Genomic DNA, 12,655 nt, shown 5'->3' with positions numbered 1-12,655 from the left:
TCAAATGAAATACTTGGATCATGAATTCGGTTTTGGCGACCTTGCAAGATGAAGGTTACTAGCAGATCTGATAGATTCTTCAATTACATTTGCCCAATTCTAGATTTGGAATCTTATTGGGGTCAGTAATATCAGAGGTGGTGCTGGCCAAAAACCAGGGATGGAGTGGTAGCTCGGTAGAGGATGGGTCCTGTGTTAACAAGTGGTCATGGTTGCTAGCATGGTATATTGGTATTCTTGGAAGGTGACATATTAGAGAATCTGAAGGGTTGAGGGAAGTGTTAGGACAGGGAGATTTCTCATTGCTTGAAATATAAAAGAGCTAGGCTTAAATAGTCCGATTAGGCTGGCCATTGTATCACTTCTTAACTGACTCGACTTTTCCTCTGCTTAATGTATCTCGGCAGCCACCTCTCCTGCCAGTGTCTTTTATTCTTGCTGTTGTAGCATCCTACTGGACTACACAATCAATGAAGCAACTGAGCGGCAACATCCTGACTTTGGGAATTATATCTATAATATAATGACCAAACGTATGAGGTTGGAATCTGAAGAAATGAATCGTTATTACACAGTGCCAGTAAACGTAGCTTCTGTTACTTTCTTCTGCGAAATATGTGTCATTTGGCTTCATGTTTGGAAAGGGTAGTGTGTTTCTGCTACATGACAGCAATCATTTTGTATCATTTTTTGTTTTCCCATGTTTTTTTACATCCTCTGTCGAGATGCATGTACATAACCTTATATCATCGTCTCCAGGTTTTCTCGCGATGGGGCTTTTCGGTGGTAGCTTCAAGTTTTTGGTGGGAGTGGGATGTGGTGTCTATGTAGCTCAGAACTACAACGTTCCAAATGTCAAGAAGCTGTTCAACACGTATGTTTTCCTGGCAAAGCACATTGAGGAAACATACCGTAAGCCGAAGAAAGACGACAAAGACGAGTGATTATCGCACCCCTGGCGAAGAGAAGTGTACTCTGACATGACAGAAACGTGATCTTCAAGAACTTATTATAACTATGACGATGCATAGTGGGTAGCTGTGAAATTTATCGTGGCAAGGTTTGTGGATCTCTATGACGAAACCTTAGTATTTTTGAAGTAGGAGAGAAGGTATGCAAATATCCGATCGATATATTATGGCACTAGTACGAGTTTCACTATAAATGGAACCTCTTGTGTCGTCATCTTCCCCTGAGTGCCCGATTTGCTATCTCTTCCTTACTGGTTAGGTTTTTTCCTTTATTTTTTGAGATTTACTGGTTAGGTTTTTCCTGTGTAAACAAAGGATGGAAAAGCGCTAGTCCATCGTTTTCAGAAAGCTTTAGACCCATATTCAAATTAACAGGAATTGTAACTCGCGGTTGCTGCATCTAGAACAAGAGTGCACGGCAATGGGAAGCAAACTAACAGTTGGTTTAAGCATTAAGCAAACTAAAAGGCTTTAGTCGAAAGCTTTGGATCGATCTGATCTGAATGTGGTAACAAGTCACTAGCCACTTCTGGTCCCTAGATGACCCTGACAGCGATCTTCATGTTGGCCTTGCAGTGCCCGCGCACGGTGCAGACGAAGTAGTGCATCCCCTTGACCAGCCTCACCTTGTCGTGCCCGCTGCGCAGCGCCCTTTTGCCCTTGGGCACCACACAGCTCTGGTACGCCGCCGCGCCCACGGCCGCCACGTCGTGCACCGCCCCGTTGTACTTGAACTCTGCACACACACTCACAAGCGCATCGTGTCACGAACGAACGCATATATTACTCCTACAAACTAGCGAGCGGCGGCTAACAATGAAGCAGACATCAACTCACCGAGCACGTCGCCGGCGCGGAAGGTCCTGCCCTTGGCCCACCCGGCGACGTTGAACTTCCAGCCCCCGTAGTCGCCGACCGTGTACTTGGCCGCCTCGGCGCTCATCGCGAGCAAGCCGAGCAGCAGCGCCGCCGCGCCGAGGACCGCGGCGCTGTTCCTCGCACTGCCTCTTCCCAGAGCCATCGACGCAATACACTACTAGTGACGGTGACAGTCAGCTTCGAAGTCGCAGGCAAGATCGAACGAGCTGCCGGTTGCCGCGCACCGGCGTGGCCTCTTATAGCGCGTGCTTGCGCGGCCGAGCTAGCTAGGCATTGAGTATTTAGTGGCAGTAGTGTTGAGGAGCGCGCGCAGGTGGAGTTGGTGCGCGTGAATCCGGCCGCCGCTCCCGCTCCGGCGTTGGCAGGTTGCGGTGCTTTTGCTTTGGCTACCGAGCTAGTCGGTGGCGGGGAGCGGAGGAACGCAACAAAAAGACGAGCTCTCCCAGGAGTAAAATAGCAGCCATGTCTGATGATTTCGGCGTGCGCCCTGTGTGCAGCAGGCCTTCCCAGCCAAATATGAAACTGAGAATCAAAGGTGGCGGTGCCTATCTTTGGCGCTGGAAAGAAGTTTCATTGCATTTTTTTTAGGGGAGGGAATGGCAAGTTTCATTGCATGTTGGATCGATCTCGGAAGTGCATCTTGCCAGTAGACTTGTCGTGGACGCGAAGTGTTATTATTGCTACCCAGTAAAAAAAATCTTATTTTTTGGGTAAACAATCCGACTTTACTGATATAAATTGGACAAAGTACATCAAATTGAATGAAAACGAACCAATAGAAGGTCAAGATTAAACATAAAGTTACATCAAAGTTCTCCATAGTCGTTTACTATAGATCTATCTCTTGCATCTCTGCTTTTCTCCGTACATGCAATGAAGAAAATGCAGAAGACCAAACCTACACAAACTGAAATAACATCAAAATCTTCGATGAGCTGCCCACCACAATAGGTGAGAACTTAAGATCATTGAAGGCAGTATGGACGGGGTTGCAAGACGGATTGTTGAACACTATTACTTTGTGTCGTACCGTGGGGAACAAGACCAGGAGCGAACGAATCAACATACCCAGTGACCAAGAGCATGCTTACAATACTATTGCCACCATCGCCGTCAAGATAGGCCGAAGTGTACGACAATCCGTGAGAATGCGAGCCATCGATCCGCGGGACCAAAACACCACAGGATCCCCGATGTAGGTCGCATCGTCCACAATAGCCACACCAGGACGATGATAGAGCTGTGGGATTTTTATTCCGTACGATATCGCCTCCACCATGAGAATTTGCCTCCAAAGACACAAAAATAAAACATAGATACAAAATAAACTAGACTTTGAGCATTGATCCATAGCTCGAAGGTGAGGGCAACCAGCGAAAGTCAAGGAACCTAGTCGCCGGTGGCTAGGGCCATTTCTTTCCCGATTCGATGTAGTAGCGATTAGTTAGATTGCTCGTACACAACCAACAAGTTTGACCTAGTACAACCTCTTTGGCGATCTAGTGTCAGAGCTACCTTAGGGCAAAAATAGGTCACGACTCACCGAACCCAGGAGCAATCCTCAGTCAGCCGAACAACAATTTCCTCAATCTCAGCCCATTCAGCGGCGCCCCGACATGAGACCTCTTCGGCGCCTTAGGCACCAGTTCGCTAAGCTAGCGCTAGCTGGGCCGGCCAAGCTAGCGACTTGGTTGCTCGCTCCTTCCCTTCGTTTCGTCCCTTCGTTCGACGCAAGCATGTTTGCCAAAAAAACCTGGTTCATTCGTTTGGTTCACCGTCAACCATTTAACCGGTTGACTGTTGACTTGGAAAAAAACATGGATCTAAAGAAATTGCGAATGTAAAAACAATTCATGTTGTAAAAGTTCACGAGTTTGAAAAAATTATATGGTTTGGAAAACATTAATAATTTGTTTTAAAAAAAGAGGTTCATGAGGTTGAAAAAGGCTCATGGATTTCGTGAAATTGATTTTTTCTCATAAATTTGAAAAAAATTCATGAATTTGAGAAAACTTCATGAGTTTTAAAAAAGTTCATTGATTTGAAAAAATTCATGGATTTCGTAAAAATTGAAAAAGGTACATAAATTAGAGAAAAGAGTTGACAAGTTTGAAAAATGTTCATGGATTTTGCGAAATTGGAAAGAAGTCATAAATTTGAAAAAACAATCATGAATATGAAAAAGGTTCATGAATTTTTAAAATGTCCATGGATTTAACTGATTTTTTAGAAAATTCACGAATTTTAAAAGAATTCAATTAAAAACAAAAAGAAAAAATAACAGGAAAAACGAACAAGAAAAAACAAAAAGGAAAGAAAAACTGAATAAGAACGATCACGGACAGAAGTAATTAGAAATAAGAAAAAAAAATAAGTAAGTAGTCACAATAGTTAAGGTGTTCTAGTTGGTTACTGTGATTTGAACTGAACGAAGTGGTCTGCAGTTTCAATTACATTGCACACACCTTTTTTAAAGGTTAATAGAAACGAGAAAAAAAAGGCAAATGGTCCGGCTCATCGCAGAGGTAGGCGTGCACCGGTTGGTGAAATATCGTGTAAACGGCGCTGAGGGCGTCAAATAGGAGTTAGCCTCTGCCACGATTTCCTATTTGACGCTCGCACAAGGCAAGCCAACTAGTGATAGATCTGGGTCGGGCCATTTGGCCGAGTACACAGATCCTGGTTTTGGAACCCTCTAGGAGTTCTAGAAGGTTGCAACCCAGTTTCTTGCCATTTTTTTAAAATGGAATTTTTTAAAAGTTAGAAAATCGTAATTCAAAAAATATTCATGTTTTAAACATTTTAAAATTCTCAAAAATATTCCTTTTTAAAAAGTATTTGCAATTTTCAAAAAGTTCATATTTTTCAAAAAATGATTTAAAATGTTCTGAGGTTTTTTCCTTAAAATCGCCTTTTAAATTATTATTTTTGTGTTTTCCCCTGAAAATGAATGAAAAACTAACTAAAAACCAAAATAAATTGACTGTAAATTAATAAGATCCAGAAAAACAAAAGTGGTAATAAACAAAGGCTCGCTATGCTACATGGCGGTAAAATGGGTCGGTCCACCAGGACGCTACGTGTGTGACACCCCTTCTATTTTGTAGCTACCATCCGTCAAATAGGAGGTCCCATGCTTTGCAAACTTCCACCACTGGTGTTGCCGCCAACGTTCCATCTTCTTTCTCAACTTCGATGGTGGACAACCAACACAGGAGACCATTTTAAGATCATTGGCAGTCAACTTACAATTTTCTTTTTACTCTTGATAGAAATCCTAATCTACACCAAACCAATACCCCTCCTCTACCTCTGGTCGTCGCTTCAATGCCAAAAGACGGAGCGGCGGGGATTCTCGTTTCTTCTTCCTTGTGTACTAACTGTTGTTGTTGCGGCAATATCGCTTCCACGATGATGTTGGTGTTATCTCTAATAAACACTACTGTATATCAAAGTCCTATGACTCCCATCCATCTCAGTGGTGCTTGGTGCAATGTTACTAAGGAACATGACATCTTTATCCCTGTTGTTCTTCAAGGGGCCGGGGTGGCCAGTCACTTCAGTATATGGTTGTATACTACTCTCTCTGTCTCAAAGTAAGTGTCTCAACTTTGTACTAACTTTAGTACAAAGTTGTACTAAGGTTGAGACACTTATTTTGGGACGGAGGGAGTATGTTCTATCGATGTAATGTAAAGCAGACATGGTTTAAAAAACTCTGGCAATGAGCGTTTCCACTTAACTCTCCGCAACATGGTTGCCTTTTTTAGATCCGCCTTCACATTCGCGTTGTCGTCACTTCAACACTGTGAGGCAGAGGGGAGGGATTCTCGTTTATCGTTCCTTGTGTGGTAACTACTAGTGTCACGATGATGTCAGTGTTGTCTCCAATGAAATGATGTCTCAAAGTCCTTCAACTCCAATCTATCTCGGTGGCACTTGGTGCGATGTTACGAAGGAACATGAGAGATTTTGTCGACGTTGTTCTTTTCACGCGCGTGCAAGCATGGGTGTGTGTGTGGGGGGGGGGGGAGGGGGTCGGTTACCTTACTATATGGCTGTATAGAATGATTAGAAAACTTTGGCCGAGGGTACTTCAACTAAACTCTCCGTTTTTAGTGACACGATCACCTCTAACTCGTCTTAGCTCTGCCTTTTGAAAGGATCGAGAAGAGGTGTCTAGAAGGGGGGGGGTGATTAGACCCTCAACAAAGAAAGGTAGCAGTTTTTTATTTCTTCAAGTTAAGGTGGAGTTTTAGCACAAGTTTAAACATTCACAATACATTTCAAGCAAGCATGGCAAGAGTATATGAGCAGCGGAAATTAAAGCATGCAACTTGCAAGAAAGTAAAGGGATGGGATTGGAGTGTGCAAACGCAATTGGGGACACGGAGATTTTTGGCGTGGTTCCGATAGGTGGTGCTATCATACATCCACGTTGATGGAGACTTCAACCCACGAAGGGTAACGGTTGTGCGAGTCCACGGAGGGCTCCACCCACGAAGGGTCCACGAAGAAGCAACCTTGTCTATCCCACCATGGCCATCGCCCACGAAGGACTTGCCTCACTTGGGTAGATCTTCACGAAGTAGGCGATCTCCTTGCCCTTACAAACTCCTTGGTTCAACTCCACAATCTTGACGGAGGCTTCCAAGTGACACCTAACCAATCTAGGAGACACCACTCTCCAAAAGGTAATAGATGGTGTGTTGATGATGAACTCCTTGCTCTTGTGCTTCAAATGATAGTCTCCCCAACACTCAACTCTCTCCACTACAAAAAAAGACACATCCGTGACATTTTGTCCCGAACGAATTTTTTCTGTCCTGCTTATGACACTTCTATGACGATAACTGTGACAAAAACCGGTATCATCATAGATGTGGTGGGCTCCTACTTCTATGACAAAAAATCATGACAGAAAATGGGCTTTTCATCCTGGGCGGGCCGGAGACGCAGCTGCATGAGATTCTTTGGGCCATCCATGACGGAAAAAACCGTGGTAGAAGCGAGGGCGAGGAAAATATCGGGGTGTTCCCTGTTACGGTGGGTGGTCGGGGCCGAGCGCTACACGAAGGTTTGCGCGTTTCTCTCGTACACGTAAGCGCGTGTGTGCGAGGCGTTGCGCTCTAACTGAACCCGAGCGATTGTACTAGCTACGTTACTGAACCCCGATCGATCCCTTGTTGTTAATTGAACCCGAGTGATTCGTTCGCTACTGCTGCTAACTGAAGCCGATCGAACCCTGCTGCCTCCTTCCCTTGATGAATAGTGAGTGTTGTTGGGGGAGGGGGTTGGATGAACAGTTCCCGGTGGGGGGTTGGATGAACAGGACCCCGTGGTGTTGCCTCTGGATGAACAGGACCCCGATCGATTGAGCCGGCTGGGGGTGGATGAACAGGACCCCGTGGAGGGCAGGATGAACAGAACCCCGTGGAGGGCTGGATGAATAGTAGCCGATGGAGGGTTGGATGAATAGTAGCCCATGGAGGGGTGGTTGAACAGGACCCCGTGGAGAGGGCTGGTGGAACAGTAGCCGGTGGAGGAGCGGTGGAGGCTGGATGAACAGGAGCCCGTGGATGAATAGTCGCACGTGGAGGCTGGAGGAGGTCGATGGTGGATGAACAGTAGCCTGTGGAGGCAGTCGACAGTGGAGATGAACAGTATCCTGTGGAGTCCTGTTTTGCGGTACGCTACACCCCTCCCGATGAACAGGACCCCCGTTTCGACCGTAGCGCTCCAACACAAGTCCGTTTCCTCCGTTTTGCGGTACGCCACACTCCTCCCGGTCAACAGGACCCCGTTTTGATCGTAGGAGGTCCAAGAGAAGTCCATTTCCTCTGTTTTGCGGTACACCAGACCCCTCCCGACGAACAGGATCCCGTTTCGACCGTGGCCGGTCGAACACAAGGCCGTTTCCTCCGTTCTGCAGTACGCCAGGGCTCGTTTCGATCGGCTGTTCCGTCCAAGCCGGTTGGCTCCCGATGAACACGACGACGACGCAGTTTCTTCGTTCCGACCTAGCCATGTACATGAGCCCTGGCCGTACGTATGCACGAGTAGGCGTTCGAGACCCCACCCATATGTACGTACGTGGCCGTATTTACTTTCTTGCACCCTGGCCGCTATACGTACGTGTACACGATATTAACGGGACTGCGTGACATGCTACGTGCGCCTCTACTACGACACGTGCGCGCGTATACTACGACACGTGCGCGCCTCTACTACGACACATGCCCTTCCTTACACGGCCACGGTTCATCGCTGCAGCCTACAGACAGACCGATCGTATGTACGTACACGTTCGCGACCAGAATGACAACGCTACGTATGCTTCAACCAGGTGGGTCCCGACTGTCAGGCACTTCCTTGTGTGCGAAGAGGTAGCTGGTGGGTCCCAGCAGTCAGGGGGCGAATCATATTTTTTGCCCATAATATGGACGCACTTCCTTGCATGCGAAGATGTAGTTGGTGGATCCCAGTAGTCAGGGGGGAAACGCTTTTTTTCTCGCGAATACGGTGGCCCGTTCGGTGGGTCCCTATTGTTAGGTGGAGGAATCATTATTTTCCGCGTAATAAGGAGGCACTTCCTTGCTGTGGCCATGGACCCAGCTGTCAGCCTCTCCACGTACAGTACTCTTCCGATGGAAGTCGTTCCTTGACCACATTGACCACGCCGCGCCGAGAGCACCAAGGCGGTGGACGACGGAGAGGCCTAGGAAGGGGATGATGCGGAGCCGGGAAAGACGCGACAATGGATGCCCACACGGAGAGGAGTATGAGGGTTCACTGGTTCGGCTTTGGTGTGAGGCTGTCGTCGCCGCAGAATAACAAGGGGGTGTGGGTGAGTGGAGGGATGGCCTGGCCAGCGGTGGGAGTAGTAGGGGGCGGTGAGGCCTCCGTGGCAGCACAGCCGGCCACGGGAGGCAGGAGCAGGCGGCACGACCGACGCTGCTTTGGGCGGCTGGAGCAAGAAGACCAGAGGTTCAAGAAGCACTACGACCATTGGATGGACATCATATAGTCACTGGAGCTAGAATCGTTCATATTGACTAAGTTGACAAAGCCCTCCGTCCCCGTCAACTTAGTAGGCCCACAAGTCAGCCTCACACTATGCTGGGTCCCAGCTAGCAGGCACTTCCTTGCGTGCGAACATATAGCTGGTGGGTCCGACCTGTCAGTGGGGGGAATATTTTTTTCATGAAATACAGAGGCCCTTCCGGTGGGTCCCAGATGTCAGGTGGAGGAATCATTATTTTGCGTGTAATAAGGATGCATTTCCTTGTGTGCAGCCATGGGCCCATCTGTCAGCCTCTCCACGTACAGTCCACGTCCGATGGATGTCGTTCATTGATCATGTTGACCACGCCGCGCCGAGAGCACCAGGGCGGTGGACGACGGCGAGGCCTAGGAAGGGAACGACACGGAGCCGGGGAAGACTCGGCAGTGGTTGCCCATGCGTTGGGGAGTATGAGGGTTTACTGGTCCGGCTGTTGTCGCCGGAAAATAACAGGAGGTGTGGGTGAGTAGAGGAATGACCTGGCCAGCAACGGAGTAGGGTGGGGCGGTGTGGCCTGTGTGGCAGCATAGCCGGCCACGGGAGGCGGGAGCAGGCAGTCCCACCAGCGCTGGTTTGGGAGGCTGGAGCAAGAAGATCAGATATTGAAGAAGCAGCACGGTCGTTGGATTAACATCCAACGGTCACTGCTGCTAGAATTGTTTGTGGACTAAGTTGACAAAGCCTTTCGTACACGTCAACCTAGTAGACCCACAAGTCAGCCTCCAAATCTGTCCCAAACAGCATACAACCCAAACTAAACATACCTTAATTTAAATCCAATGAAATTTTACACGAACAAAAACATTGAAATTTAAAATATCAAAATCCGAAAGAAAAAAGTATTTTGGAACTAATTGCTTGTTTGCTGTATTTTTTCATTTTACAGCCCATTTATTATTACTTATAGCCCATTTCTTATTACTTATAGCCCATTTTCTGGGCAAAATGCATCCCTCCTCGTCTTGAAAGATTTCTGACCCAGCAGGGCCTAGAAAAGAAAGTAGGCCTACGTTGGTTATTCTGCAAAAAACAAAATAGCTGGGCTAGTGTGACGCCCAGATATTTAAGCTACAGTAATTCTCTGCTAATGATGCCACGTCACTTTGATTATGGTTGCTAATCTCGCGTTAGGTCGAAATCGATTCTAATTCAAATCCAAAATCAAGCAAACAATAAAAGTTTTCAAATATTAAAACTAAAATGTTCAGAGTGAGCCAAATATTGCATAGATAATTATGGTGGAGAAACCACACCTTTATAAAATATTTAAGTACTATGAGATGAATAAAACAGCAGCAAAAACAAATATTTAAATACCTTTTGTAATTAATAAAATGTCAAACTAATTTATTTGAGGACTAGACTTTTTGACTATGGACTAAGTTGAAATACTAATTTAGATACTAAGTATATATTTGACTAAAACTAAAATAATAGGAAACAAAACTATAACAGAAAAGGTAATATAAATAAAAAGAAAAAGGCAAAACAGAAAATAAAATAAAAGGAATAAAAGAAAACAAAGATAAGAAGAGATGTAAGATGGAGAGAGGGAGCCCAGCTGCCGGACCAGTTGGCCCAAGGCCCACCTAACTCCCTCTTAACCCTAGCCTGCGCCGACCCCCACACTCTCTCGCTCGATTCCCTCCCCATCTTCCTCGCGCCGCCACACACTCAGCAGCGAGGGCCCTCGTGCCCGAACCCCCCGAGCTCGCCTCACCCTCCCCTGCACCTACCTCCGCCACCACTCCGCGCCAAAGCTCTCCCCCGCAGACGCCTCGCCAAACCGACGCCGCTCGTCGCCGATCCCCGGTGCCAGCGCTCGCTGCCGCCTCCCCGTCTTCGTCGCTCGTCCTCGACCTCCTCCCCGACAGCCCGCATCAAGCCACACCGCCCCGACCTCAACGTCGCCGTCCACCTCGACCTTGCCACGCCGTCCACAACCTCCTCCTCGTCGGACTCCGTCGAGCCTCGCCGGCGAACCCCTGCAACGGGGGTGAGGACCCCGACCCACTCCGCCTACCCCTTTTTTTCTCCCTTGTCCACGTCGCTAGCGCCGTACCCGCCCGCTATCCGCAGTGACCGCGCCCCGGCCGCGCCGTTGCGCGCAAGCGCCCGCCCGTGCCGCTCCCTACTTGGCCGCTGCTGCCTTCTGATGTTGCTGCGGCCCCGGGCGTTGCTTGTTGTTGCCGGCCACCGCCCCCCCCACGGTGTAACACCCCAAAATTTTGACCTTGTTTTATTAATTAAAATTTTGCCAGGAAATTAAATTTTTATTTTCTGGATTTATCTTTTGATTTCAGAACCTCTCTTTTCTTTAATATTGTGGAGTTTTTACCCCAAGTGAAAACTTTCCAAAAATATTATTGGACTTGTATACCCTCTCAAGAAAACATTGCTTTTATCAGTGGATTTATTTGCATAATTGTTTTTCCTTAAAAAAATTATTTTTATAAGCTTTAGAGCCTCATTTGCACTACAACCCTTTCAAATACTTCTTTAAAATTCCCACCAAAATTTGGAGATGTCATGTGATGTTCCCACATCACTTTTATGCAAAAATCTCTTTTAGTCATTTGGAGATTTTGAGCCCTACCTCAAGTTTTCAAATCTGGTCCAGTTTGTAATTTGCACTACAACCTATTTAAATATTCCTTTAAAACTTCCACCAAAATTTGGGGAGGTCAGTAGGAGTATATAATTCAACTTTATGCAAAAACCTATGAGTATGCTTTGAAAAATTTGAGCAAATCATCCTCTTTTGCTCTCTGGTTCAGTTTGGCATTTTCTACTGCAACCATATTTTAACTTGCCCTTTTACCCAGGACTCTTTTTCCTACTTATAGAGCACCCTGCAAAACCCTTAAGTCCAGGAGAGTGGACCCATTGGAATATGTTTGGTCCATGAAATGATGCCCTTTTCTTTCTGTCCAGAATTGGTTTTCTCAAAAACTTGCACTAACAAGTTTCTGTTTTTGCCAAACTAACCTTACCACCTTCTTTAGCATCTAGAGAGACTATGATCTGGAGTTTTTGGCCACCCTAAGAGATGCCTAGATGCCCATGACATTTTGTCGAGCACTTTGTGTGCATGGCCAAATTTGGCATGATTTTTAGTTGGCATTGTGAGCTTGATCCTCTGACCTAACTAACTTGTCCACTAAGCTCCTAGCTAACCCTAACCCAGGCCTGTTAACTACCAGCATCATCCGAGCTCTCTAACACGCGCTGGCATTTCGTCGAGCACCTGGCGTGCATGCGCTGGGCGCGCCCAGAGCGCGCGTTTTGCACGTGCGTGCGCACGGGTCGCCGCGTCCCGCCCCTGACCCTTGCTCGCCTGCAGAGCCACGCCCGTCCTCGTCCACACACCAGAGCGCACCTAGCCCTCCCCTGGCGCCCTACAGCGCCGCCGTCAGAGCCCCTTGGCGGCACGCCAATGTAGGCAGCAGGTCTCTGCCATGGACGGCGCCGCCCAAGCCACACGCGCGCGCCAGCTGCCCCCTGGAACAGCTCGAGCTCATCCGCAAGCTCGTCGGCACGCGCTCGTCGCCGCCACGTCGCCCTGCAGCTACAGAACGGTGGTTCACCGTTCTTATCCACGGCCGCCGTGGGAACCGACCTTGGCCGCCTATAAGAGGAGCCCCGAGCTCGTCCAGTCACGCAGGCAAGCTCAAGCCACCCACCTAGCGCTCCCATAGCCTGCAATCGACCAAGGAAGGCCGTCTTCCCCCTCTCCGGTCAG

General features: G+C 47.7%; 2 protein-coding genes across 2 annotated transcripts; one reads left to right on the top strand and one right to left on the bottom strand.

Moving 5' to 3' along the window:
• Positions 1–760: 760 nt before the first annotated feature.
• On the top strand, positions 761–1,343 carry LOC123145398 (uncharacterized). The gene has a single exon (XM_044564801.1). The coding sequence runs from the start codon at positions 771–773 to the stop codon at positions 942–944; it is 174 nt and encodes a 57-aa protein (XP_044420736.1). The 5' UTR covers positions 761–770; the 3' UTR covers positions 945–1,343.
• Positions 1,344–1,395: 52 nt separating this feature from the next.
• LOC123145395 (chemocyanin) lies at positions 1,396–2,265 on the bottom strand. The gene is made up of 2 exons (XM_044564799.1): positions 1,809–2,265; positions 1,396–1,707 (listed from the first exon to the last, which is right to left on the bottom strand). Exons 1-2 carry the CDS (start codon positions 1,990–1,992, stop codon positions 1,508–1,510), a joined length of 384 nt encoding a protein of 127 aa, XP_044420734.1. The 5' UTR covers positions 1,993–2,265; the 3' UTR covers positions 1,396–1,507.
• Positions 2,266–12,655: the final 10,390 nt, after the last annotated feature.

Source organism: Triticum aestivum, chromosome 6D (genome assembly GCF_018294505.1).
Source record: "Triticum aestivum cultivar Chinese Spring chromosome 6D, IWGSC CS RefSeq v2.1, whole genome shotgun sequence".
In the NCBI taxonomy this organism is placed as follows: Eukaryota; Viridiplantae; Streptophyta; class Magnoliopsida; order Poales; family Poaceae; genus Triticum; species Triticum aestivum.
The sequence above is the reverse complement of the archived record's forward strand: the minus strand, read 5'-3'. Positions and strand labels throughout refer to the sequence as shown.